Source organism: Solanum lycopersicum, chromosome 12, assembly GCF_036512215.1.
Source record: "Solanum lycopersicum chromosome 12, SLM_r2.1".
Taxonomy (NCBI): Eukaryota; Viridiplantae; Streptophyta; class Magnoliopsida; order Solanales; family Solanaceae; genus Solanum; species Solanum lycopersicum.
Window position 1 is genome coordinate 59199791 of NC_090811.1, and position 27492 is coordinate 59227282.

General features: G+C 32.6%; 1 protein-coding gene and 1 long non-coding RNA gene across 3 annotated transcripts; both read left to right on the forward strand.

Annotated features, from left to right (window-relative positions):
- The first annotated feature begins 702 nt into the window (after positions 1–702).
- Positions 703–3595, forward strand: LOC112940446 (uncharacterized). The gene is made up of 2 exons (XR_003244636.2): positions 703–856; positions 3352–3595. It is a non-coding gene; the product is annotated as an uncharacterized lncRNA (long non-coding RNA).
- Positions 3596–12317: 8722 nt separating this feature from the next.
- Positions 12318–27366, forward strand: LOC101251159 (uncharacterized). Of its 2 annotated transcripts, none has more exons than XM_010315933.4 (8): positions 12318–12439; positions 13612–13830; positions 21366–21885; positions 22020–22176; positions 22775–22819; positions 23008–23173; positions 24003–24370; positions 26413–27366. In XM_010315933.4, exons 2-8 carry the CDS (start codon positions 13663–13665, stop codon positions 26729–26731), a joined length of 1743 nt encoding a protein of 580 aa, XP_010314235.1. In that variant the 5' UTR covers positions 12318–12439; positions 13612–13662; the 3' UTR covers positions 26732–27366. The 2 variants fall into 2 exon arrangements, with proteins under 2 accessions (XP_010314235.1, XP_004252285.1); XM_004252237.5 differs by having other exon boundaries at positions 12320–12439; positions 24000–24370.
- Positions 27367–27492: the final 126 nt, after the last annotated feature.

Consider the following 27492-nt stretch of genomic DNA (forward strand, 5'->3'; position numbering starts at 1 on the left):
AAACACTCATTCATTCCCTAAAAAAAATATTATTTTATTTTAAAAAAAATCTAACTCCCCCCCCCCCCCAAAAAAAACATTTAAGTCTCCACCCCTAACTTTTTCTTTTAAAATATTTTTCTCTATTTGTGTTAGAAATGTGTGTGTATATATATATATATACACATATATATATATATATATATATATATATACATATATATATATATATATATATATATAAATTTTTCTACTTGTGTATCGAATTTAAACATAAATAAAAAATTATTTTAAAAAAAGTCTTGCGATTGCAAGTAAAAAATATTTGCGATATGTATATATTTAGCATAAAACGAGAAAAAAAATTTGAAACGAAACGTTAGGTGGAGTGAGTAGAATTATGTCTTTTTTAAAAAATAAAAATATCTTAATTAATATTTGAAGAGGGAGGGGGGGGGGGAGAGAGGGAGTGGAGTAAGAAAAATATTTTACATTTTATTTTATAAAAAAATTATTATTTTTTAATAATTTCAAATTTTAGCTGATACTAATAATTTATTTAATTTTTGGCAAAGTAAAACTATTTGTCCATATGAGATGTAATGTGACCTTTTTTAAAAAAAATAAAGAGAGATGGGAACTAGAGAGCGGGAACTTGATGCGTTAATTATTTTATAATATAATTATAAGAAAATAAATTCTATTATTTATAAGCCAACAAGAGAGGACCAACACAACAATGACTAATTGTACCTCGCTTTTGCTCTCTCCATCTTTCTGCCCTTTTTCCCTCTTTCACTTTGCTTTTTCTGCTGTCATTTCTTCCTCCCACTTTCTCATCACCTTCTTCAATGAGCGGTGAGATCTACTGAACTTCGTAAGTCTTTTTTTTTTTGTTTTAATTCATACTTTGTTGATTGTATGTTTGATTGTTTTGATGTTACTTTTCATTTTGTTGTTTTGTGGGTATGTGGTTATAAGTATGTGTCATGTACATAATTTTTGTGCTAGTCTTATTCTCAATTTTGCAGTCTTGAATTCGATTATAAGAGGTGACTAGAAATTTCGATCACACACCAATAAAGATCTCAAAATTCAATGAATAATGTAGATTACTTATAGTGAGAAATTAAAAATCTTTAGGTATATTTTAGAGATATTGTTGTGCCAGGTAATATTTAGGAATAAGTTGTGAACTTTTCTCTTTCTTACCATAAGCATTTTATGTGTCATTTAGAGAAAAATATTTAATGTCAGATATCAATTGATAGGATTTGTATTCTCAAATTTAGAAATCGAAGTTCAAATATATTACTGTGTTCTGAACTTAGAGTTATCACTTTCTGTTGATATAGTAATTGAAAATTTAAGAGGTGTGTTTTCTGATAAAGTTGTATGATATTGATTTACTTGATGTGAGATAAGAGAAAAAAGTTCACAGATATGTTGAAGGCATTTGCTCGAATGTACTGATCATCTGGAAAGATTTATTGCACTTTTCATTGTAGGAATAACATATGTTATGCTTTGAATACCTATGGACAGTAAGTAGCAATTTAATATTTTCAATCTTTTGGCTTCTCGATTTCTTTTTTTAAGAACATAAATGGAATCCCATTAAGTTGTATATTTATGTTGACTTGTACTATATTTTCTCATCTATGTACTATAACATCGAAATAGTTGTGTATGTTGTCTGTATTATTTTAAACTTCAAAATTCATTAAGGGACTAGATTTTAGAAATTCTCAATTGATTAAAGTGATTGTTGGGAAATAAAGGAAATTTCACAATAATAATAATAAATAGCTTTATTATTTAGCAAAATAGTAGTCCTAAAAATAATATGAAAATTACAAAGATGATATATCATAACAGTACATAAAATTAATATTTGAGTCGTGTTGGACACTGTCCTAAGAAACTATTTTCAACGATGTGAAATGATTCCCCACGATTAAACAAGCACTTTCCTCCCTTAAATAGAGTTTACAGGAATCAACAAATTAATTAACATTACAAAATTGTTAGGGGAAAATATAAAAGTAAAACATTAATTAAAATAACCCCAATTAGTAAAGAGGAAACGAGAGAGTGAGTAAAATAGAAGAATGTATTTCTCCGGTCACTTTTTCTAAAGAAGAAGCAATAGTATTTATAGAGAAAGGGAGAAACGACACCATGAAAAGTGGTCTTCCACTTGTCCAAGAACACATGTGTAGAGCAAAGAGATGGAAAATCATATCATAATAAAAGTAATTGTCACTTCTCCATGAAATAATTTCACAATAATTTAATTATTTGGCTTTGTAAATAAATTTAATAAAATAATCTTTTGAAATAAACATATGTGCTTACAATCCACCATTTATTTCAAAAGATTTAATAAAAATATAATTTGTTGGACTTTCAAGACAAAATGCAATAGGTTTGGTGTCTTTCGATAATGAACTAAACTTAGATCAATAAAATTTAACTTACAGAATTACTGGTGAAATATAATATTCCTATGAATCAAATAATTCTAATTGTAAATGAGAGACTTTACTAATCACATTTTGATCATAGTAGTTTTGTTGTTCAAGGCGGTTTTGCGCCAATAGGTCATGCGTGTGTCTGGTATTCATGAAAGCTCTAGAGATTAGGTCAAAGTCTCATAGGAGCGACCACACTCATTAATATATCTAATCAAGCTTTAAATATTGATATAATTTATAAATCAAAATTATCATATCTGCTAAATTAATAAGTCAAGAATTGAACCTTAATTTTTTCAAATACCCTAGAATTCAATGTTAAATCATATAATATACACTTAATAATTAATTACCTATCTCATTATATCAAAAACTGATATCTTAATTTGATAAATAAATAAAATAAGAACCAATTCCATCCATTGACATAGGCAGTACAACATGACCATTTTTCCTTAACCCATTCTGCAAAAATGTCAAATTTCTTAAATATCTCTATCAAATGTCAATCATTGGCATGATTGTCTAATGATTGACATCCAATCTTGTTCCCACCATTATTAGTACTACAAAAAAAAAGGAAATTTCTTTCCCAAATTTCTAGAATCTGCAAATTCTGATTTTTATGCCCCTACAGATGAGTTTTAACTTCTACACCCTTACCACCCTGGAAATTATTAGCAATCATTATGTCAATTATTAGGCAATCATGATGCCATCATTAGCAATTGATATTTATCCTATTACGAGGTTATCCTACGGTACAGTGTCAAGTTTCCACTGATTCATTGGCAGCAATATTTTACAACATATTCATACCAAATAAAATTCCTACGTAGACAACACTAACACACACAACAATATCAATCTAACATATTTTTGTTTTACCTGGCAGGTTTTGTTCTTGCTCTACTGATGCAGTGATTTTTTGAAATCGTGTGCAGATAGAAGTTACGGTGAATTGTGATATACAAGGAATTTAAATCCTTAAATTATTTTTTAATTCATCTATTTATATGGGCCAAATATAAAAATATTAAATGAATTTTTTATTTGACCTACTAACTATTAACTATTTAATAAAAATTCACCAACAGGATATTCGTAGCTACCGAATATTCTATAGTTTTTGATTTAAATTTTACGAAAGAGTCAAAATAGTCGTGATTTTCTAAACGACATAGCGGGTCGTTACACATGCGTATAATGTAGCTTCATCCCACAAATCATTAGGAACATTAAAACTAATTAACATGGAATTCATCATTTCCTTTAAAGTTCTATTTTTCCAGCTACTCCATTCGACTCAGGTGAATATGACGGGGTTACTTCATGAATATTTTTTTTTCATATAAAGCATTTAAAGATACATATTCTCCACGATTTTATTCGGTTAATTTTTCTACCAAGTTGATTTTCAACCTCACACTTGTAAGCAATTAAAGCATTAAACACGTCATCTTTATTTCTTAACAAGTACAACTTAGTAAGTATGAAAAATCATTAATAAAAGTTACATAATATCTTTTACCACCTCTAGTCATAGTCTGTTTCAACACAAATCAGTGTGGATCAAAGATAATAATTCAATTTCTCTATTCACTAAAAATATGACTTTTTAGTAATTTTAGCTTCAGTACATATTTCACATTTATTAAAAAAAATTAAATCTAAATCAGGTATTAAACCAAGAGATCACATATTTTTAGTATATGACATACTAACATGTCCTAATCTACCATGCCATAAACAATAGGCACAATCATATAAACGAAAGCAGATTAACTAAAATTATCACAAATTTTTAGCACAAATAAGTCATAGTTACAAAATTCATTACCCATAAAATATTGTTTTTATTTAGTATGATATTATTACCTTCAAAATAAACCTTCATTCTATCTTTTCCTAATAATCCCACAATAATCAAATTAATTTGGATATTAGGAACATGTAATACATCACTCAATGCGAAAATTTTATCAGATGTGAGCTTGAGAAGAACTTTTTTCTTTTTCAAAAACTTTAGTTGTACTTGAGTCACTAAGATAAACAATATCTTCTCCTTTCTCAGCTTGGGTGTATGACACAAAATCTTTTTTATTTATACAAATGTTCCTAGTAGCACCAGAGTCTATCACTCAGTTTCTCACATTTGTCATAACATTTAATTTTGAAATGACCGCAATAATCATATCATCCGTTTCAGCCAAATTTATTTTTAACTTAGCGGAATTGTCGTTTCTTTTCAACATTATTTTGCATTGAAGTGTATTTTTCATGAAGGTTAATTTATTAGCATTGAATTTGTAACCAAGTCTATTTACATATCTGTAATTTTTTTTACCGTAAATCTCGGACAGAATGACTTGAACAGTACCAATCAGGGTAGCAACAACATAAGTATCATCAATACCATCAGTAGTTTCAGGACACATATTATATATGCCATAATTTCTTAGATTGTTGGGCAAAATTTCACAATAATAACAATAAATAGCTTTATTATTTAGCAAAATAGTAGTTTGAAAATAAGATGAAAATTCTTACAATAATATATAATAACAATACATAAAATTAATATTTGAGTCGTGCTAGGCATTGTCCTAAAGATTATTGCAACAATGTAAAATATTCTCCCACAATTAAACAAACACTTCCTTATCTTAAATAGAGGTTACAAAATTCAGCAAATTAATTAACATCAGCAAGTTGTTAGAAGAAATATAAAAATAAATACTAATTAAAAAATAAACCCAATTAGAAAACAGAAAACGAGAGAGTGAGTACAATAGAAATATATTTCTCTGCTCACTTTTTCTAAAGAAGAAGAAATAGTATTAATAGGAAAAGGGGGGAAATGACACCATGACAAGTGGCCATTTGTCCAAATACTTACATGCAAAAATGACGCATGCATAGAGAGTTGTCAAAGAGATGGAAAATCATGCCATAATAAAAGTAATTGTCACTTCTCTGAGAAATGATTCCAAAATAATTTAATTATTTGGCTTTGTTAATACATTTAATACAATAATCTTTTGAAATAAAAATATTTTCATACAATCCCCTATTTATTTCAAAAGTTTTTTATAAAAATATAACTTGCTGGATTTTTAGGACAAAATGCAATAGATTTGGTGTCTTTCGGATTATAAATCAAACTTAACTTGATAAAATTTAATTTACAGAATTACTGGTGAAATATAATATTTCTATGAACCAAATAAATCTAATTGTAAATCAGAGACTTGACCAAACACATTTTGACCATAGTAATTTTGTTGTTCAGCGCGGTTTTGCGTTCATAGGTCATGCGTGTACCTAGTATTCATGAGAGCTCTAGAGATTAGGTCAAAATCTCATAGGAGCGGTAACACTCCACTTCCCTTATAGGTGAATTCATCAAGTGTACACTGCTTTAAATATACCTTCCTTGATTAGGACTATGAATTCATTAAGAGTTAATAACTCATCCCTATTTTTAGTATTATAGTAATATCGACTTGTTATTACCCATATGAACTTACTTCATTGGATCTCCAATCACATAGGTTGTGTTACAATTTTTATATGCTATCAATTGGCCTTAACCTCATTTCTATTGAGGTCTAAAGAATTAATTTTCTTTCCACGAAATTCGTCAGTGAATCAGCCGAATTCAATCTGACTTCACATAATCAATTACAATTATTTCATCTTTCTGCAGCTGTTTAATGACATCATGCCTTAATTTCATCTGTCTACTGTTACAATTGTAAGATTTATTCTTCGCAATAGCAGTTGCGGCTTCACAATTCCAGTGTATAAACTCATGAGGCAATTTATCCTTTATCAAAAAGATAAACAGTTCATCCTTTATTAAGGGGATCAACAATTCATCCTTCATCAAAGGGATCATCAATTCATCATCCATCGAAGGGATCAACAAATTCATCCTTCATCGAAGGGATCAATAATACATTCTTTATCGAAGGAATCAGCTAGAAATTCATCCTTTATTCAAGGGATATTCACTAAGAAATTTCTTAGCCATTTAGTCTCAGAACCAACCAACTACAGAGTTACAAACTCTAACTCCATAATCAATCTAGTAATGATCACCTATTTAGATGATTTTCAGGATATTGCACCACCACCTAAAATAAACACATATTCAGTATTGGATTTAGTCTCATCTGAATCAGAGATCCAAGAAGCATCATAATATCCTTCTAAAGTAAAAGGAAATTCACTATACATTATACCATAATTCATGTTTCTCAAAAATATTTTATCACTCTATTTATTGCATATAAATGCTCATTATTGGAATTGTCAATATATCTAACCAATCTACACACAACATAGGCAATATCATGCCTAGTAAAATTCATCAAATGCAATGGACTTTCAATAATTTGAGCATATTTAGACTGAGCAACTAGGTTAATAATTTTTTTTCAATTTAGAGTTAGCATCATAAGGAATGACTACAAGTGTCACCTCAAAAAATTCAAAAAAAATTAAGAAGTCTTTGCACATAATATATTTTTGACAATATTATACCATCTTTACTCCTTATTACCTTAACTTCCAAAATCATATTTACTTCACCAGATCTTTCATATCAAAATCAATAGACAAAAATAATTTGATACTATTCAAAATATTTAAATTTGTACCAAATATAAACATATCATCGACGTATAAGCAGGAAATTGCAAGATTCAAAGATATTTCCTTTGGGGGTCTACTACCCAAAAAAGAAATTACACTATCTTAGTTGGAATGCTCAAACACAAAAGCGGGCTTGGCCTCTCAAAAGTTATTGATAAAAACCTCTCCATCGTTGCAAGTCTCTCGTGGAGACTTCTCACCAACCCTAACTCCATGTGGGCCAGTACGCTCCTTAATAAATATAATTCTAAAATCTCAATTTCAGCATTTTCTTTTACTTGACAAAATATTTTGGAAGGACGGAAACTGTGTGCGCAAGGGTTAGCTTGGGCAGCGAGCACCGAAAAAATCATAGACCAATGGAACCATAGTTGGATCCCCATACTCCTTCCCTTTGTAACCTTATTCATGGAATGCAACGAGTATACTCTTAAGGTATCCAAAATTTGGAATGACACAAGTGAATCTGGGGAAAACTCTTTATATATAGTCATTCTTAATAACATTGTTACTAAGGCCAATTCTATTACACTAAAAAATCACACTAAGGACATCGTTATTGGTCCTTTTAATTGAATGGAATGTTCTCAACTAAATCAGTTTGCCATCTACTAGATTTTATGAAAATGTTGATACTTTTTCTATTTTAAAGTTAATATAATGAGGCAAGTTATGTTTTAAATTTTAATCTTTGCATATAATTGTACCTAAGAAAAATTTACTGTCATGTTCTTGCGGACAATTACGACATAATAAATGTGATGACCATATGTTAATCAAGTTATAATTAAAATCAGTAAACCACAACTTTAAGACACTTAGAAAGTCATACAATCTCCAAGAATAATATCCTTATAGGTGTTTTTCTTTTGAACTCCTCATAAACCATATTGCCTTATATATTTTCTAACTAATGGATTTCTTCTTTTATTGATTGTACCTAAAGCAAAGAGTGGTCTTCAAATTTGATGAAAAATTCATGATGTCAGTGCAATTTTTATGCAACTAAGATGTTTGATTATATGTATAGAATAATCAAAATAGATTTTGTTTCTTTTTCTTTTTCACGCAGAAGTGTTATGACTTGCATATCATTCAACATTCCAATAGGTATATTATTTACAATTACTAGACAATATTATTAAGCAATACATCATTATGATAAAGAATGGCTTTTAAAATAATTTTCATTTGCTTTCATGTATATTTTATTTCCTTGATCTGTCTTGTTTTATAATGGACGTAGAAATATTATTTCTCTTATATTTATGAATGTGACGAGTTTCTTCTAGATAATATTTTTTTTATGGAGTTCTTAAAGAAGAAAATATATGTGCTTCTTTTACTTCTTTTTTTTCCTATAGATATAGAAGTTTGTTACTGTTGGTTTATTGTGGAACAACATAATGGAGTAGTATTGTTTTTTGCAAATTAATTGCAAAATAATGATTTGAATTATCAAGAGGTTAAGTTAATATTTGAAGGAGTTGGTTTTCTTATTTCTTCATCGTCGTCTCCTCAAGAATTCTTTTGGTATTTCTTTTTGACTAATTGGTTGAAAATTTAAGTTCCTCCATTTTTTGTCTCTTTGTGCAAGTATAAATTTATTTTTTTAACTTTACCTTTTATAACACATATATTTTTGTCTTCTGCTATATTTTTTGTGATCTATTAATTAGGAATTACATTTGCATTGAACTTTAGTTCACTTCAAAGTTCGGGAAGAAGAACACCATTCCGATACAAATGTCGTGAAAAAAATGCTCAATTTTTATTCTCAGATATTCTACTATCAGTTGAGTTAGATCTACGATTGCTAATAATACGATCTATTTTTTTCTTTTTTTCTTTTATGTCACACGTAACTACCCTTTGAAATATCTGCTATCCGATGTACTTTTTTTTTAAATTTTTTTACTGTTCCTCACTATATGAAATTTTTAAAATTTCTCAATGCTTCTTATTTTTAGCACTTTTGATTTTATACTGTAACCTTTTAAGACTTCTTATCGTGCTGGACCAGTATAGTGATAAATTTCAGTTGCGAGTTCAGTTGATCATTAGGTAATTGAATTGTGTTTTTTGATTCTTATGCACTCTTCAGGTCTTTTTCATCCTCCACAAATAAGACAAAAAACAGAAAGTTACTGTGAAGATTTGGATGTTTGATACTGTTATCAATAACACCTATAATTTTATATATATTTTCAATCTTATTTGATCATATTTTGTTGGCACCATTCAACTATAAGTACTTTAGCTTTATCATTTATTTTCAAGCATTTTTTAAAAATGATTAGCAAGAGGACGAGCTAATGAATGTCGTTCTCTAGAAATTTCTTTATTAGATAATATTGAAATGTTATTTCCCCACCCATTATAAATTTCTTTATTAGATTATAGTATAAGGAAGTAATGATTATATATTTGTTATGCATATGTGTAATTACATTCTCCGTTGAGTTGTAAAATTTTAATTTTCAAGTGTTGAAAATATGGAACACCCTTCTAACATGTTATGTAATTATGTTGGCCCGTGCTCAGCACATGTCATCGCAAATTTAGTAGACATATAATTAAAAAGATGGATTGTTTTTTTTTATTTATTATGTTTTCTTTTCCTTTAAATTCAATTCTAAATGTCTTATATCTAAAATGCGTTAAATTTAAATAATTAAAAAAATGAAAAAAATCAAAACATTGATAAAATTAAAAAAAAGGACACTTTCAAAAAAGTCTAATATTATATTTCTAAAAAATACACATAATTTTTTTCAAATTAATTAGAAGTGAATAATAAGAAATTAATAAAAGAGAAAAAATAAAAAAGTTAAAAGAAAGAATAAAATATTTCAAAGAAAAAGATTGAATATATACAAAATTTATAATGTATATAATTATGTGTACTGTCAAGTAATTATATTATATTCAATTAAAAAAAGCCATTTAATCTTCCACTGAGCACGAAATAAACTCTTCTTCTATTAATTTAGGGTCTGTCATCTTGTTTCCTTCTTTAGTAAATATAGAGGATATGGTATTGTGACTGGTTCTAATCTTCCGCTGAGCACGAAAGTATCTGGTATTGGAGTCTCCATGACCTATCCATATTGCTTTAGTTTTTTTTTTTTTTTTCTGATTGCAAGCTCCTCAATATTACTCCACTTCTCAATATCGATTAAGATTTTCTTCTCCTGCTTTATGATGTTTTGATCCAAGTTGCTTGTTTGCAGGTTTGTTTGTAAGATATCTAATTGTTCCCTCAAACATTTAACTTCTGTTTATAGAGGCTATATATGCATTCATTTCCTTACTTTGATATTTGAAGTTCTTAAATTTCCTCCATATTTGCTTCATTGTACACTCACACTCAGTACTCCCCCCTCCCCCCCTCCCAAGCCTTATTCATGATTGCATCAAATTCAGGATGTTCCATCACATCAGTATAGAATCTAAACACTTTAGGATGAATGTTATAGCGCTGTTTACACTCAATTTTTATTGGGGAGCGATCAGAGATTAAGGGATTCAAAAATTCATCTTCTACATGACCAAACTGTTATATCCACTGTATATTTTCAAAAGCCCAATCAATTTTACTAGATCCTTTTATCACTTGCATGTTTGTTGTACCAAGTAAAATGCCACCCAGTAGCTCTGATGGTTGTTAGTTGCAGTTGATCTATGACATTCTGAAATCCCTGTATCTCCCATTGTGTGACAAGGGATCCCAATCTATCTTTTAAGCTCAAGACACTTTTAAAGTCTCCACATACAACCTAAGGAAATTGCTGCTGCAATGTGATCTGTATAATATCCTGCCACAAAATCTCTTTTTCAACAATTTATTCTTTGCACAAACAATAGTAACATATAATTTAGTCTGCACCCATGAATCTTTCACTAGGCAATGAATAAATTGTTTATGCACCTCAATGATTTGCACTTTCAAATTATCTCTCCACCATATTTATATTCTGTCATTGCTATCACCACTACTATAATTATGTGCATTTAGCCATCCATAAGTTATTTTCCTTCTTATTTGGGGTGCTTTATGTTCCTTGACCCTTGTTTTCAAACATATCTACTCTATATATATTAAGAAAGAGTTTGATCTCCTTCTACTTATGTCCTAGGTTAAGGACTCTAACATTCCAAGTAGAGATGAACATGTGGGAAGGAATGAATGTAGTTGCAAACACTCGTCCTTTCATTTTGTAATTGATTCTCTAGTATACTATCTAGACATTCCTCCATATGTTTATTTTCACTTCATAGCCTGGAATCAATTCCAATGGATGTTACTATATTTTGTGAACAGATGCTCTCCACCACATGTTGCTTCTCACTTCTTTGTCTAGAATTAGTTTCAATAGTTGATATTGTACCCTCTATATTGATGTTGTCCTCCACATGTAGCCTCCCACTCCTTTGTCCAAGCTCAGGCTCATTGTGCCACCTTAGGAGTTTCAGTTGCTTCATTATTGATTATTGTATCATTTTTCTGAGTCTGAATAGGTATCCATTTAGTAACCATCCTTATTCTTTTACCCCTATTTTCTTACCCTTCCCATGATTCATGTCCAATCCTTCTAATTCATTCATATTTTTTTTCCATCTGGAGCATGTTTATATATTCATCATCTTCCATGTGTCCTAATTTAATGCAATTATTATAGAATTTGGGTCTTTATTCATATTAATAAATATATTAATTTCAAGGTCCAGAAGGGGTTTCAACAACAATGATATTTAGCAGGACTTTCGAAATATCACCTCAATTAGGACCCTCGCATAAGATATTTTCTATATCCATATGTAGCCAAAGGAATCGCAATAGCACTGGCAACCTTGTTTAATACCGCAACAGACCAGTATTCAATAGGTAATCTAGGGAACTTTACCTAAATTGAGATTTGGGTATTCAAAATCCACATCCCAATTCCTCAAAATCATGGGTCTGTTTCCATACAAATAAGGTCCAGTATGTATCACTTTCTCCTTTTCAGCTATATTACAAAATTTTAAAACATAGTAACCATCATCATGATAAAGTACATGGGGTAGTTCAACAAAACCCTATACCTTCTTGACATACTCTAGCATTTGCACTTCGTATGGGTTATCTCCAATTTTATAGCCAATTAATGTTGTTTCCCATTCTTTGATTTGTAGGCAAATATCCTCTTTCTCAATTATCATAGTAAGAACACCCTCCTTAAGCATAGAGGGAATAAAATTCAAGGTCTTACCATTGTTGTGGTTGCCTCTATCAGAATCTCCACTGGAGTATCAGTTGCTGAGCTTCACTAGTAGGAGAGGTAACTATTTTTGGTGTTTGTGTATGAACGGTTTGACGGCGAGTCATCGAGAAACACTTCTACTGCACAATTGTTGCCTTACTACTATGCACTGAGAGCTATAAATCAGTGTTAAAATGCACCTAATGCCGTGCAATTAAAAACCAATTAATAATTGTGACTTCAAATATCTTTATGATTAATAGATGTGAGAAATCAAATTTTAACAGACCCTTAAACTGAGTAAAAAGGAAAACGTGATTACTCCCTCCATTTGAGAATAATTAAATTTATCGAAATATTTTTTATATTTTAAATTAATTTAATTATTCAATGCTCTACATTATTTTTAAAGTATTCTTCCATATTTATCTTTTATTTGGATTTTCTATTTGATAAGTTCAAGAAATTTTAATTGCTTTGAATTGTTAAATTGATTAATATGATTAATTATTAGTTATTTTAAAAATTAATTTGACAAAAAATAATAAGAACAAAAATGAAAAATAATATCTAATTTATGTCATACTGTTAGTTTCAAGGGTGTGAAAACACAATACACACCAACAACTCAATTACTATGAAATGCAAGAAGTAATAAATCTTTGTGATTTGTTCAGTAATTAATATCTTTATTATTGGTAATTAAATAATTTCAACCTATTACAATTTTCGTCTATTTTTAATTGTGGTAATTTTCTTTTTAAGAATACTTTATTTTAAATTAATTGAATTGTTATAGATATTTTTTATTTTTTTAAATTAATTTAATTATTCAATTTTCAAGACCACTTATAAATTGTTCTTCTAATTTCACTATTCATTAGTTAGTATTGAAATTAGTGATCAATTAATATTTAGTTAATATAACATAAATTTGATAATAATTAATAAGAGTAAAAATGAAAAGTTGTGTTTAATTTATGTTTTATTCTTCTTTTCTTAAAATAGTATGAAATATCTCAGCAATTCAATTAATTTGAATGGAGGGAATAATAACTTTGGCTAATATTTTATAATATATTTTTTCATCATATTAATATGTAAAAAATAAAAATTTTTAAATAATAATATAATTTTGTTAAATATATAATCTTTTTTAATGTAAAGTCAAATTAACTTTTAAAAAACATATTTGAATAAATTAAAAGTGGACACAAGGACTATACGTATAAATTTAACAATATTTATAGGGATTATTGAAAAGACAGACAGAGCGACGCTAAAACGGCAATATCGTGAAAATGAATAAACCTCCGAACCCCAAAACTGTAAACGGCGAAGAAGATAATGGAAGAAGAATGGAAGAGCAAGATAGAAAGGAGCAAGAAGAAGCACTTATCGCTCTCATTGAACATCGTACGAAGGAAGTTGAACATCTTCGACAACGCCTCACCTATTACAAATCTCAGGTACTCTTTTTTTTTTTTGCCTCGTTATTGTTAGTAATTCATTCATCCGATCTAGAATTTGAAGTTGATGATTTCGATAAATGAATTGCAGTTATTGCTACTTTGAGGCACATATATATTTGTTTGAAATTAATTGCTTGTAAATTATTGTTCAATCAAGAGAAATGTTGCTAAAAATGTACTTTTTACTGTTTTATTAACCTTTTTCCGTTCAAGCTTTGTGCATTACAGTCTATAGACCTTACCTCTCGGGATTTAGTTTGAGTTGCTGTCTTAGTAGTTGCATTTTCTTTAGTCCCATTGGAAGAGGCAAGGGGCCTAACTCTGTTTAGTTCCATCTCTTTTGAGTTTGAATTGGAATGCTAGGGGTTCGAGTTCTAGGTAAGTCCCAAGTTCTTCCTTTTGTGATCCAAGTTGATGTAAAAGTATCTATGGTAGGGAAACGAGATTAGTTTAATTTCTCCGGCTAGGAAGAAAAAAAAAATTAGGAATAGCTGATTCTAGATCAATAATAAGTAGGTTCTTGGGCAAGTGAATTTGAAAGCAGTATCTTTAAAGCCTTTTCATTGTGACGACTTACCCGGATCGATATGGCTAATTCTCTAGCCATCTAGCGAGATTTCTAGCTTGAATTAAGGCTTCGACGCCCCTCTCCTCTCTCTATAGCTAGAGAGGTAGGCAACTTGAGTGTAGAGCCATCTCAATTTTTGGATGTCGGAACATCAACCGGATAGGAAATCGAATCCTAAAGTGACTTTGGAATAGGTTCGAGAGCTTCGATTGAAAACATTTACTATCTAGTGTCAGCGGATCTTTCAGCAGCTGCATCAACTAAATCGGAAGCTTAATTTGAAAGGCAAGAGTAAGCTTGAGCTATATTGCACAGACTCTTCAGTTTTGGAGCCGAACCCGTCACGAGTTGAGACAGGTGCAGGTGCAGGTGCGGGGTGTGGGTCGGATTTGGTCAATCCGATTTGGATACTTTGACCAGACCTGAAAAAAAATGGGGGAAGAAAAGATTAATTTCATGGCCTAAAGTTAGACGACTTTTCTCCAACGAAGTTGTCAGAAGATCTGATTGCTCCATAGAAAAGAATTCTTGTGCAAGTATAGACAGGAGGTAAAGGCTCCATGGGAGTAAACAAAGAATTCAAAGTCTTGTTCTTGAAGAAGAAGAGAGTAACTTTTTTTTCTTGAAAAGGAACAAGAAGGCTAAGGGTTTCTTGGGAGAAGAAAGGGCAACACCAGCACTTCAATGAATTGCATCATCTAATTGTTAGGCTATAATGATTATTATTTTTTATAATAAATAAAAGGAATTATAAATTTTTAAATATTAATTACTGTAGTAACTAGTCATAATTAATGTATGCTTTTAAATTTGTACATCTATAATTGATATGTTTTTAAGTATAGCGTTTTACAAAATACTTAATATTATTATTATTATAACTATATTTTATAATATTGAATAATTTTAGCCGAATCCCCGCACCCATATCCATACTCGGATTCGCACCCCCAAATCTAAAATTTTAAATTTTGCCGAATCCGACTCTCGGATTCGCATCCGTCTCGGATACCCGCACCCGAGTCCGAGCAACTTAGGGCTTGAGGAGGATCAAAAGACTGATTCTTCGTCCCCTAAATTAGAAAGCTGGTTAGACTACAATTTATGCCTGTGGTAAGTGAAGTCATGAAAAGCTATCCATATGATCATAAAGAAAGGCTTTCCTAGGCGTCTTTCTAGCGTATGCGCGGTTCCTTTCGATTGGAGCCTGTTGTTACCTGGTTGATTCAATCTATTCTAGTTGGCATTAATTTTAGGGAATTCATTGGATCACAAAGTTGCTTTACACATGGCCATATCGAGGGAATGAAAATGCACTTGCCCCTAAGAAAAGAGAAAAGAACTGGAATGAGAGAGGATGGTCATCGTGAAAGATACCTTAACAGGTTGGTAATTTGTCAGGACAAGAATGTGAGTTCGTATTATCAGTGAGCCGCTGCCTCTCATCTTTCCCTTTTTGGGTCTCTCTTCTAATCTGCTGTGTTCTGATTTGCAAATAAATGTCCCGCGATAACCGAGCTTAATCGGAAGAAAGTTAGCTTTCTCTATTTGAGTGTGAATATTGTGAATGCTATGAGTTGGATCGTGCGCATGTTGGCCCATTTAAGTTGCTTGATTCCTACTTATTCTCGAATCTGAGTTGGTGTATTGTTCATTGGATTGCATTAGTGATCTGATATTAAGAATCCCTTCTTTACGAAATTTCGAATTTATTGTCGTGCACAACATGACAATTTGAATAAGGTGGAGGGCATATATCCGATAAGGGCAATAATTAGGGTAAAATCCTAGTTGTCATTTCTGTTTGTATCTTCTCCTTTTGGGGTTAATCGACATGCTAATACACTCAATAGTTGGACGTCTCGTCTTCCCTTGGTAACAAGTGGCTAGGTAAAATAGGTCTAATTGTGAGATACTATATTTGCGAAATCTAGAAACTTTCCTGACATTTTTACAAGTGGTTCAGTAAAATAGTTATAAGAAATTAAGAGGATAAAGAATCAAGTTAATATTTAGTAGTGACGATATGTAACATTCTCTATGACATTTAATCAAAATGAAATAGAGTACAGTTCACGTCTGATATTTTGTGAACCAATGCACCTTTACGACAAACAATGACATGTTGAGGACGTCAACTGGAAAATGAGGTGGCTGTTATTTTGGATACTTAAGTCATTAACCAATGCAGTAACAGTAGTTTTGCTGTCATTGATACAACAACAACAACAAAAACAAACCTTATGTAATCCCAAATGTTGGGTCCCGGGGTTTAGAGGGTAGTATGTACACGGAACTTACTCCTTCCTTGAGAAGTTAGAGAGGTTGTTTTCAATAGACGCCCTGCTCAATGTTGCTAACAAAGATACATGAATGTGAATTCTGGATTCTTTGTGCTTTCTTTCCCCATTTTTGGCAGTTACAAGTTCTCCTCTTGCTGAGAAGGATCTGTGATACTTTTTCTTACTGGCACATTGTACGCATTGAGATACATTGTAAACATTCAATTAAATGATTACTGAGTAAAAAACTTCTATTTATCTAGTGCCTGTGAGAGACCCATCTTGAAACCTAAGTTATGGACCTTAGAATTGCTTTTAGTGCAATGTACTACATTTATACTTTTTTTTTTTTTGAAATAGGTAACTTTGTATTATATCACAAAACAGTACCTGGGTTGTATTGAAACCATTATATACAGATATCTCCTTTTCGACTTGTTTCAGTCTATATTGAGTCTAAAACATCAATTACAGTGTAATTGGAGTATACTTGATTACACCAAAAACATAACGATAAAATGCAGTTTAACTTGACTTTATGGACATCATTATCTGTGCTCTCAAAACACCTAGAATCCTATCTTTCCTAGTAGTCCACCATATACTAGCAGGGATAATTCTCCTTCTGTCCTTTGCATTCACCCCTGCTGCCTCCCGACTCTTCAAAGCCTCTGAGACCTTCCTGGGCATGGTCCAGGAGATGCCTTTGAGATTCAAAAAAATCTATAGTTGTTCGGTACACTGGCAGTGTAGGAACAGATGGTTCACTATCTCTAATGCCTCCCCACAAAGAAAGCAACTAGAGCATAAGGTTATCCCTCTTTTCTTCAAAGTTATCTTGAGTTAGAGCAGCTTCTTTGGCCAATAACCATATTAAGCATGAGATTTTATGAGGTATTTTGCTTCTCCACATTTGTTTCCATGGCCAACTGTATGTTTGTCGGTTTGTCTGATCCATCAAATTGTGGGCTGAGTTAACTTTGAATCCCCTCTTCTATTTCCCTTCCACTACATAACATCTTCCCCTGTTTGTAGCCCATTAAAAGCTTCCGCAGTGTTGAGAAATTCTGCCACTCTTGCTATTTCCCAGTCGTTGAATTGACTTCTTAAATTGAAGCTCCATTCCTGATTTGTCCATAACTTTGCTATAGTATTGTGCTGTCCCAAAAGTATATTGTATATGTCAGGGAAAAGAACTTCCAGGTTTCCCTTTTCATGCCACTCATCTTTCCAAAATTTTGTCTTGCTTCCATCTACAACTTTGATCCTTGCATTACTCTTAACTTCATCCCACATGTCTCTTATTGATCTCCAGAAACTCACTCCATAAGGTGTAGTCACTTCTTTGGTCATCTTCATATTTTTCACTTATTACCTTTTCCACAACATCTGATTTTCATTGGCAAACTTCCACAATCATTTCATTCTGAGAGCTTTACTTTGTACCTTCAAGTTCTTGATCCCCATACCCCCTACCTTCTTGTCAGTTATAACTACTTTCCACTTCACCAAATTGAAGCCTTTCCTCTCCTTATTGCCATGCCATAGGAATTATCTACTGATACTGTCCATCTCTTGATGACCCTTGGTGGTATTGGGAACGAGGTCATCATGTAAGTTGGCAAGGAATCTAAGACTGAATTGATGATTGTCAGTCTACTTCTGAAGGACAGGTATTGAGTTTCCATCTAGCCAATTTCTTTTCACACTTCTCCAGCACACCATTCCATATATCAATAGAGTTGGATTTTTCACCTAGAGGCGTTCCCAAGTAAGTTGTTGGCAGAGTACCAATTTCCCCACTAAGGATTGCTGCTAGGCAGTTCATATTTGTGACTTCATTGACTAGATACACCAAGCTCTTCCTCCAGTTGATATGTAATTCAGAAAGACATCCCTTCAAATAGAATCAGTATAACCCTCAGATATTTCAGTTGTTGCTCCTCAGCATCTCAAAAAATTAAATTATCTTTCAACTTACACTAGCTAGCAGTTAATTCACCAAAGGATGTGTGTTGAATGTGGACTATTACTGGGAAACAATTTACCTTTTCATATCTACATGTTTGTTTTATTACAAAGTCTTTCTCTTTATTTTGGAGCATTAATAACATTCCCATCTTTACCTTCTTTTAATTTTTTCTGTTTCTTGAGTGCAAAAAGAGAGTTTAAAGTTTGTACTTTTTAATTTTTCTTGAAGCTACTTACTTCCCATTCCAGCCTATTGGATTTTTATTATGGGTTGATTTACAAAGAAATTCTTTGTGACATATCTAGTCAATTAAGTCCAGAGTTTACCATTTTTTTGGTTCACTGATATGGGGAAGTTATTCTTGGACTGTTGCAAGACCTTTCTATTTGGCTTAATTGTAATAGCCATAAGCTATGGCAGCTCACTTTTTCTTTTTAAGAATCGGATCAGAAGTTGACCATAGGAGTCGATATTCTGAAGCTGGCAAGTGCTAGCATGAAAAGTTGCTTTACTAAGTAATACAAGGCAAGAAGCAAGGGTGTAGCAGCTGCTGTTCACTTGTTAGCTGGATGTTTCAAAGGGAAGGGTTTATACAACATGTTATTACACTCATTTGTTGGTTGTTTTGTCTCCTATTGGTACAAGTTTCTAGTAAAGATAGGTGCAATTGCTAGATACTATATTTAGAATATGTAAAAACTGTCCATACACTTCCTTCCATTCCCAAGTTCAAGTAGGTATTAAGAGAGAGAGGCAACATTTAGTGGTTGTCAGCTATGGTAGTCTCCTCAACTATTTTACGAATGTCAATATTAGGAAATAATAAGTATAGAAAGAATCTGTTCCTTGTAAATACAGGAGAGATTTAAATTCCCACAGGTTGTAATTGTCTAATTAGGAATAGGAAATGCTTTCTTTTCCTTTTTTTTTTTTTTTGAAATTTCTTGTGAACACTGTTTAGATCTACTCGATTGAATAATCAAGAAATTCATGCCAATTTCATTTTTTTCTTTGTTTACTAACTTCTTGATTAAAAAAACTAAGATTGTTCAACTTTATGTTGATGTCAGTTGTAAATAGTGCCGGCAAAATGAGTCCATATTTTTGTGACCCGCCCAACCCGCCCATATTTTAATTGGTTGGGTGAGTGATTTTTCACATGGGTAAAATATGGGTTGATACCCATATTTAACCCATAAAAATTTTATGGATAAAATATGAATTAGCCAAATGGGTTTAACTTTTAATTACTTTTAATTTTTATTCACTGAGAATATGATATCACTAAAATAAAAATAGTGCAATTGCTCTTCCTTTTTATGTTATTCTATAGAACTAGTTATTCTTCTCTTTAATTGCAGGTGAAGTCTTTGACCCTTCAAAAATATATAATTCAAATGTACATTTCTTTTGTTAATTATGATTGTATTTTTTTTTGTTTAATTTTATATTGGATAATAATAATATTGTAAAAAAAGCAAATCATGTATTAGTATTGACATTGCTTAAAGTACATTAAGCATGTTTTAGTCCGAAAATGCAAATATTCATTTACTTTGAAATTAAAAATATTTTCATCTTGTTATTACGTAAATTTATTTTATATTGAAAAGTTAAAGAATTTTTTTTATGATACAATAAAATAAATGAAGCATGTTCAACATTTTTCATCTAAAAAAAACTAAGAGCCCGTGTGGATTGGCTTTAAAAAAGTAACTTTTAATTCAAAATAAAAAGTCAAACTGAAATGACTTTTAAGTCAAAAAATAAAAAGTAGGGGAAGATTTACTTTTGGTTTCTGACTTATTTCAAGTCATTTTAAACTTATTATAAGTCATTTTTGATCTTGCCAAACACTTTCCAACTTATTTTAAGTTATTTTTTATATTTGCCAAACACTTTTGGAAGTCAAACTAACTTAAAATTAGGTTTGATCAACTTTTAAACCAATCCAAACGGGCTCTAAAATATCTTCTCCATATTGAATTCTTTTAGTAAAGTATTATTTATTCAGGAAAGTATGGGTAAACTAGTATTATGCCCAACCCATTTATTATCCAATCAATTTTTACCCATATCAAATATGAGCGGGTTGAATTATTATTCATTTTATGTTAACCCATTTTTAACCCGCCCAAGTTTGACCCAACCCACCCATTTTCCACCACTAGTTGTAAACATGTGACCTAATGCAACCATTGAGGCAAATGGTGACATGTTGAGGGTTTTTGATGGACTATGAACTGGCTGTTTTGAATACTATAGTCACTGATGTGTCTGGTAACTGCTGTGGGATATCTAACAACTGCATTGACTTTTATACACGAATGTCGTGTTCTGGGGTGTTTTCCTTACACCTGTTTTTGGCAGTTGCATGATACTTTTTTGGTATTGTTCTCTTACACACATTGATGCTGATATCTAAGCATAAGTTGGATGAGTAAATAGCTTTCATTGATCTTGTGCCTTCCTCAAGAGAAATAGGAGCTAAAGTTATTGTAGTGATACAGGATTGCTTGTAGATTAGCAGTTCATATTCTTATTAAATCTGCAGTTCACTGAAGCATTAAATTCAGAAGGATGTATGGAATGTTAGATGCAACCTGGAGGATGATTTACTTTTCACATTTTTGTTTCTTTAAAGAGTCATTCTTTTACTTCTTTGTAGAAAAATTGACATCCCTTTATCTTTTTTGGATGAGTTGTGCAGTACCATGAAGCAGAAAATAGGCTAGAGGAGACACAGCTGAAATTAGCTCGTCTTCGGGGCCGAGAGAACATAGCAGCATCCACAAGCTCCCGTGGGAACGGGGAAAATCCAATGACATCCAAAAGAAGATCCACAAGTCCCATTCAGATAAACGAGGGCCCTTTTCATAGCTTGTCTGAATCTAAACGACATCGTATCCAAGACAGCAATCAACCGCTTAGGAAATCTCCAGTGCCAGATAGGAAAATGGCAAGCCCTTTCCAGAAAAATGATAATAGTTCTCGCAGTGTGCCCCAGGGGAAACCATTGCTTGTCATTCCCGATGTGAAACCGAGAGTATCTCAACCTTTGAAGATTATAGAATCTGGTCCTAAAATCTCAAGTGCTTCTGATTCTCAGGTCGGTGGATCAGGGTTTCCTCATGTTACTAGTATGACAAAGTTAAAAGCAGATAAAAGTCACAGAACGCCGGAGAAGGAAGCTTCGGAACTTCAGCCTAAAGGAACAAAAAGGAAGTTTGGTAATGTTGTTATATCATGAAATATTCTGGTAGTTATTATTGATCACTGGTAGGAGCATGCAGGGCGAAAGCCTTTTTGATATGAAAATTACCAACTGACGCATATATTTATCATGTTTGCTTTGTAAATACAGAGCAGAAAGAGCATAGAGAGCTGATACCATTGATAGGTAGTTACTCTTCAGCGAGCATGGTACGCTGCCAGACGTCCTGTGTCATATCTAGTCAACACAAGAGAAAGCTGAGAACAATTATTTCGTGTCCTACAAATGATCAACTTTTTGCAAGCAGGTGAATTTTTTATTAGGACTTACACAGTGCTTAAGAGTCTGTGTAAAGGTCATGCACTCATGCTAAATGACAATTTGACTATGGATGCATTTTATTCCTTGCTTCTGGAGTTGTCAATGGTTTGGCAATGGACACACTTAGTGAAGAAGCTTGTCCGGTTCCTTCTCCCACCTCTCTATGGGAAATTGTGCTTGAGATTAATTGCAGTCCTCGACATAGCATTTTTAGGAAAGCAAGATGTTATAATGTAGATTCATTGATGATTGCTGCTCTATCCTAGTAGAGCTTCCACTTTTCTAGTACATCATTTAGATTCTGCTGTCAATCTCAAGTGTTAATCACGAAGCTATTATTTGATTCCTCAATTGCAGTCAGTCTTTCCTGCTGATAGTATCTTTTAATTTGTTAAGAGTAGCTGATTTCTTTTCCTTGATATAATAACCACTGCACTTCACTTTCTCTTGACTAAGGCCCAGTTTAGTTGTATTTTTTGCTCTTTCCTTGGCATTTTTGAGCATCCGACATAGTACGCAAGTGGGTTTTCCATATAGCTTTACTTTATCCTTAATGCTAATTTAGTTTACCCCTGAATATGCAGTGCGTTGGACGGGCTTGTCAACTTATGGCAGGTACATGGCAGAGGGTATGTTAGAACTTTGAAAGTTAATTTCCTTAGTCATATCAGTATATCTTTCCTTTGTGAGATTGTATTTTGGATCGCATTCCTACTTCAGGCAACAATAACTTTTAAATGCTAATTTTATTGTTTTACCATATGTTTGTGTTCTGATGGTTTTGAGTTACCTAATTTATTTATTTTTGGATAATCAGGTCAACTGCTAATCTTCTTAGTTCCACTGATTGCTTATCGTCCAAGCATAGGAGATGGCCAGAAGATTTAGCCTGGCATCCGGAAGGCCATAGTCTCTTTTGTGCTTATAGTGCTGATGGTGGGGATTCTCAAATTTCAATCTTGAATCTTAACAAAGGAAAAGAGGTAAAGGTTTAAGTCCGAGATTAACTCCCCCAAAATTATATGCCAAAGTTCATAGAACTGTACAACCTACTTGAATGAAACAGCATGTATACATGTGCACGCGTGTGCTAAGTCCTCTGGATTGAGTTGCATTATGATTTCATATCAACAAAGCAGTATGAGCAGTGTGTATGTAATAATTTTTTTTTGAAACTGATGGAACGGTATATTAGTCCACTTTCACTTTATCATGTTTGGGATAGTGTGTTAAGCAAGGTTTGTGGTAGTGGTTTAATAGACATATGAGACCCAGATTACAGGTCTTTCTGATGGAAAGCTGTAGGATAGGATGAGGAAGTCCTCTGATTCCTTGAATATCTGGACTTTAACCTGATAACTTAAAGTACTTGTATTATATTTCATTTGAGCCGCCAAAGAGGATTGAAATACTTACGTTGTCACTTTGTTCATAAAAGAGGATGAGAGTACTTATATTGTAGTTTTTCTCTTATTATGTTCTTGTCCATAATATTCTGTACACATGGAATTACCCTTTATGATGATTAACAGGCTCAATATCATGTTTTCCTTTTTCCTTTTCTTCAGATAACCATCATGTTAGAGGCTTCAGATAAGCCTCGTAATCATAGGTTTCCCTGACTAAACTAAATAGGTCTTTTAGCTACCAATTGCATTGTTTTCCTGTTGCTTTTGAAGTTGTTGATGCTTAGGTATGTAGTATTTCAACCTCAGGTATGTAGCATTCAAAGCTCATCAGGCATCCTATCACATCAAATATTACTTTGATTTTATCCCTGTCATGTGCTCATGTGCTTTTTATCAACAGAAGATGCGTGTAAGTTTCTTGGAGGATAAGCCTCATGTTAAAGGGGTAATCAACAATATGATCTTCATGCCATGGGAAGATATCCTGTTTGTTACTGGTGGTAGTGATCATGCAGTTATCATGTGGAGCAATAAAGATGGAGAAAATTCATGGAAACCTAAAGCATTGCATAGAAGTTTGCATTCTTCTGCAGTGATGGGAGTTGCCGGTTTACAGCATAAGAAAGTTGTGATGTCCGCTGGAGCTGACAAGCGGATCATTGGATTTGATTTGCTAGCTCAAAGAGCAGAATACAAGCATCAAATAGAAAATAAATGCATGAGTGTTTTACCTAATCCATGCGACTTCAATCTCTTTATGGTTCAGACAGGGTAAAGTTTCTGATGCAGTCTTTTCTATGATCTTTAGGTGCATTTTTTACATACTGATTCCTGGCTATGTTACCAGTCCTTTCTCGTTAGGGGTGACAATTTTAGCCCATATAAGTGAGATGAAACCATTTTGCCCATGTTGAATTAAATGGATCACTCATATTTTCTTTCCTTATCTTAAATGGGTTATTATGATTTTCAACCTATTTAAGCTCATACAAATATGGACAAAATGGGTAAACATGAGAATCATATTCAGCCCATATAAGTCAGCCCGTATAAGAGAGAAATGAAACAGATCTTTTTCTGTTTCTGGAAAACAAAAAAAGTTAGGAGTCGGTTGGTGAAAGGTGTGGGCCGCGGGGGGGGGGGGGGTTAGAGGTAGGTTGGTGGAAATAGGGGGGGGGGTAAATTTTTTTTTTGGTTTTTCGAAAACAAAATTTTTTAGGGATAGGTTGGTTGAAGGTCGGGGGGGGGGGGGGGGGCACAAGGGGTAAATTTTTTTTGCCCAAACCATATTTGCCCATAATATATTTGGATGGATTGTAATCCAGACCATTTTTTCTCAATCCATATTCAAATTCAATCCAATCCAACCATTTGCCACCCCTATTCCTTGTACAAAAGTTCCTCATTTCTTGCAATTACTTTTATTTAGAATAATGTGCACTGGGCAAAAATATTTGTTTTCGTGAGATATTCAGTATCAGAAGACGTCCCCAGAATCTCTTATGAACTCTAGTAAATTGGTCCTTAAGTATTTAAAAAAGATATAGCACTTGTGACCAGCAATGATTTGGTTATAATTCTTAGGAGTATCTAATACTGTAGTGTATTTGGTTGTTTTGAGTGCCGACCTCAATTTTGGGATTGAGGTGTAACAGTAGTAGTTGTTGTTGTACTGTATTTGGTTGTCATTGCATAAATGTGTAATTTGAGATCCTCACTGCAGTGTGCCCTAAATTGTTGAAGGAACATAAAGTTCTAATGGCAAAAAGTCTAAAATTTCTGAATCATAGAGGGGAAATTTTCCATCCAATGCCAATGCTGAGACTTGAAATGGATATTGGAACCAGGAGTCTCTTTTTGCTGCAAAGTTATTCTATTAAGCATAGAATTAAGACTTGCTTCTGGTTTTGATGTAGTCACAGGAATGAGCATGATCATATTTAAAACGTTTGAGATTTTCTACGGCAGAACCAAACTACATAGGGATACTGTTTTTCCTTATTTGTTTTTTGTGACACTTCCCCAAATTGTAATGAATAGTAAGGACCAGTCCAGAAAAAAAACTAATCATATAGTAGCCTTGACAGTGATAAGATCTTCAACCTTTGGGGTTGAAGGGATCAGTTAGTAGAATGAGGGTGGCCATAGTAATATATATGGATGGTTCTATCATGTTAATGGCTGAGTTGCGATCTTTTAGTTGAAGCAGGATCAAAAGTCCAAACAATCATTTAAATGGATTCAATGCAAAGCAAGGAAAGAATGCAATGCTATGAACTAAGTCAAGAACCAGATTCTTCTGAAATGCAAGTGGTCTGAGGAGAAACTGGTGTAATTAAGATGGAGGGGGAAGGAAGATATAGTGCTTTATGTCGGAAGCCTTCAATCTTTTAGACAAGCCTTTTATTAGTACTTAGAATTCTGGCATTTAAGAAGGATTCCATACTTTATTCAAGAGAAGCAAGACAAATTGATCAAAACTGTGATCGTCCCGGATTGCTTTAGGAATGCTAGGAAACCTCCGAAAAGCTAGGGATTATGGCCTTATATGGAGAAAATATGGTGACATTAGTGCAGGTTTTTAAGGTTCATTCTTGTCTTGTGATGATGCCTTTTCCCTTTTTATTTTTAAAACAAGTACCAAGCCTCTTTAATCTTGAAATCTTGATTTGTTCTGTTTGTGACATTAATACACTTGGAAACATCATCTTGCACTAGGTAGTATTTAAGCGCAAATGTGTCTTTTGAGGGAATATACTTGCATAGACACATTTTGCTTAATCTAATTCTATGACTGCGTGTTTATAATGCAGGACTATAGAGAGGCAGCTTCGCTTATTTGATTATAGATTGAGGCAGACAGAGGTTCAGGCCTTTGGGTGGAAGCAAGAAAGTAGTGACTCACAGTCAGCTCTCATAAACCAGGCTTGGTCACCTGATGGCTTGTACATAACATCTGGGTCGGTTGATCCAGTCATCCACATTTTTGACATAAGGTACAACTCACACAAACCTTCTCAGTCCATTAAAGCCCATCAAAAGCGAGTCTTCAAAGCTATTTGGCATCATGCGGTCCCGCTCCTCATTTCTATATCTTCTGATTTGAACATTGGGTTGCACAAAATCGTTTGAGTTGCTGAGAGAGGTATTACTATCTCAGTCATTTTCACCATATGTCTGCGGAATTTTGTTTCCTAGAAGCATATGTCTTGATGCCTTGCACCAAAAGAAACTCATGGCCCTGGTATATGGTACTGAAAGATAATTATGAAAGGAAAGCAGAATGGAAATGCTGTTGAGTATCAGCTTTGCGCTTGGCATAATTCTGTGTCTTGGCAGCTGAAACAGTTTTCGAGTTTGATTGGATCTTGAGGCGATCGAAGCCATTTAGAATCCAGTCAATGTAAAGGTTATCTATGATGAAAGCTTGGAGATCTTCAACTCTCTTAGCTCATAGGAATGTCTTTAATGAACTCCAATTTTGAACTGATCAAAATCTGTATGATGTTAGCAATGGATTAGAAACAGTGGCTTTCACATAGCTACCGTTCTTTCCTTGGCCTACACATCACATTTGTCCTAATATTCCGTAAGAGTCCTGTTTTAAGAATCCATTATCGCAATCATAAACTGTTCTTTCTTCAGTTGCTTCTGAATTGAGGGAGGTTTTGGTAGTCAATTCTGCTGTCAGGGCTTGATGGAAACTGCTCCCAGTTTTTTTTTTGTTCAGTACAAAAGAGAGCTAAATAAAGACTTATTTTGTGCTACTCATCAGTTTTCATTTGCAAAAGTTTTGGAACCTGTAACATTAGTAGCTTACAGAGAGATTTTTTAAGTAGGGAAACATTTATTTGGGTTTATTATCATTAGGGTATTGAGGTTCTATCAGTGAA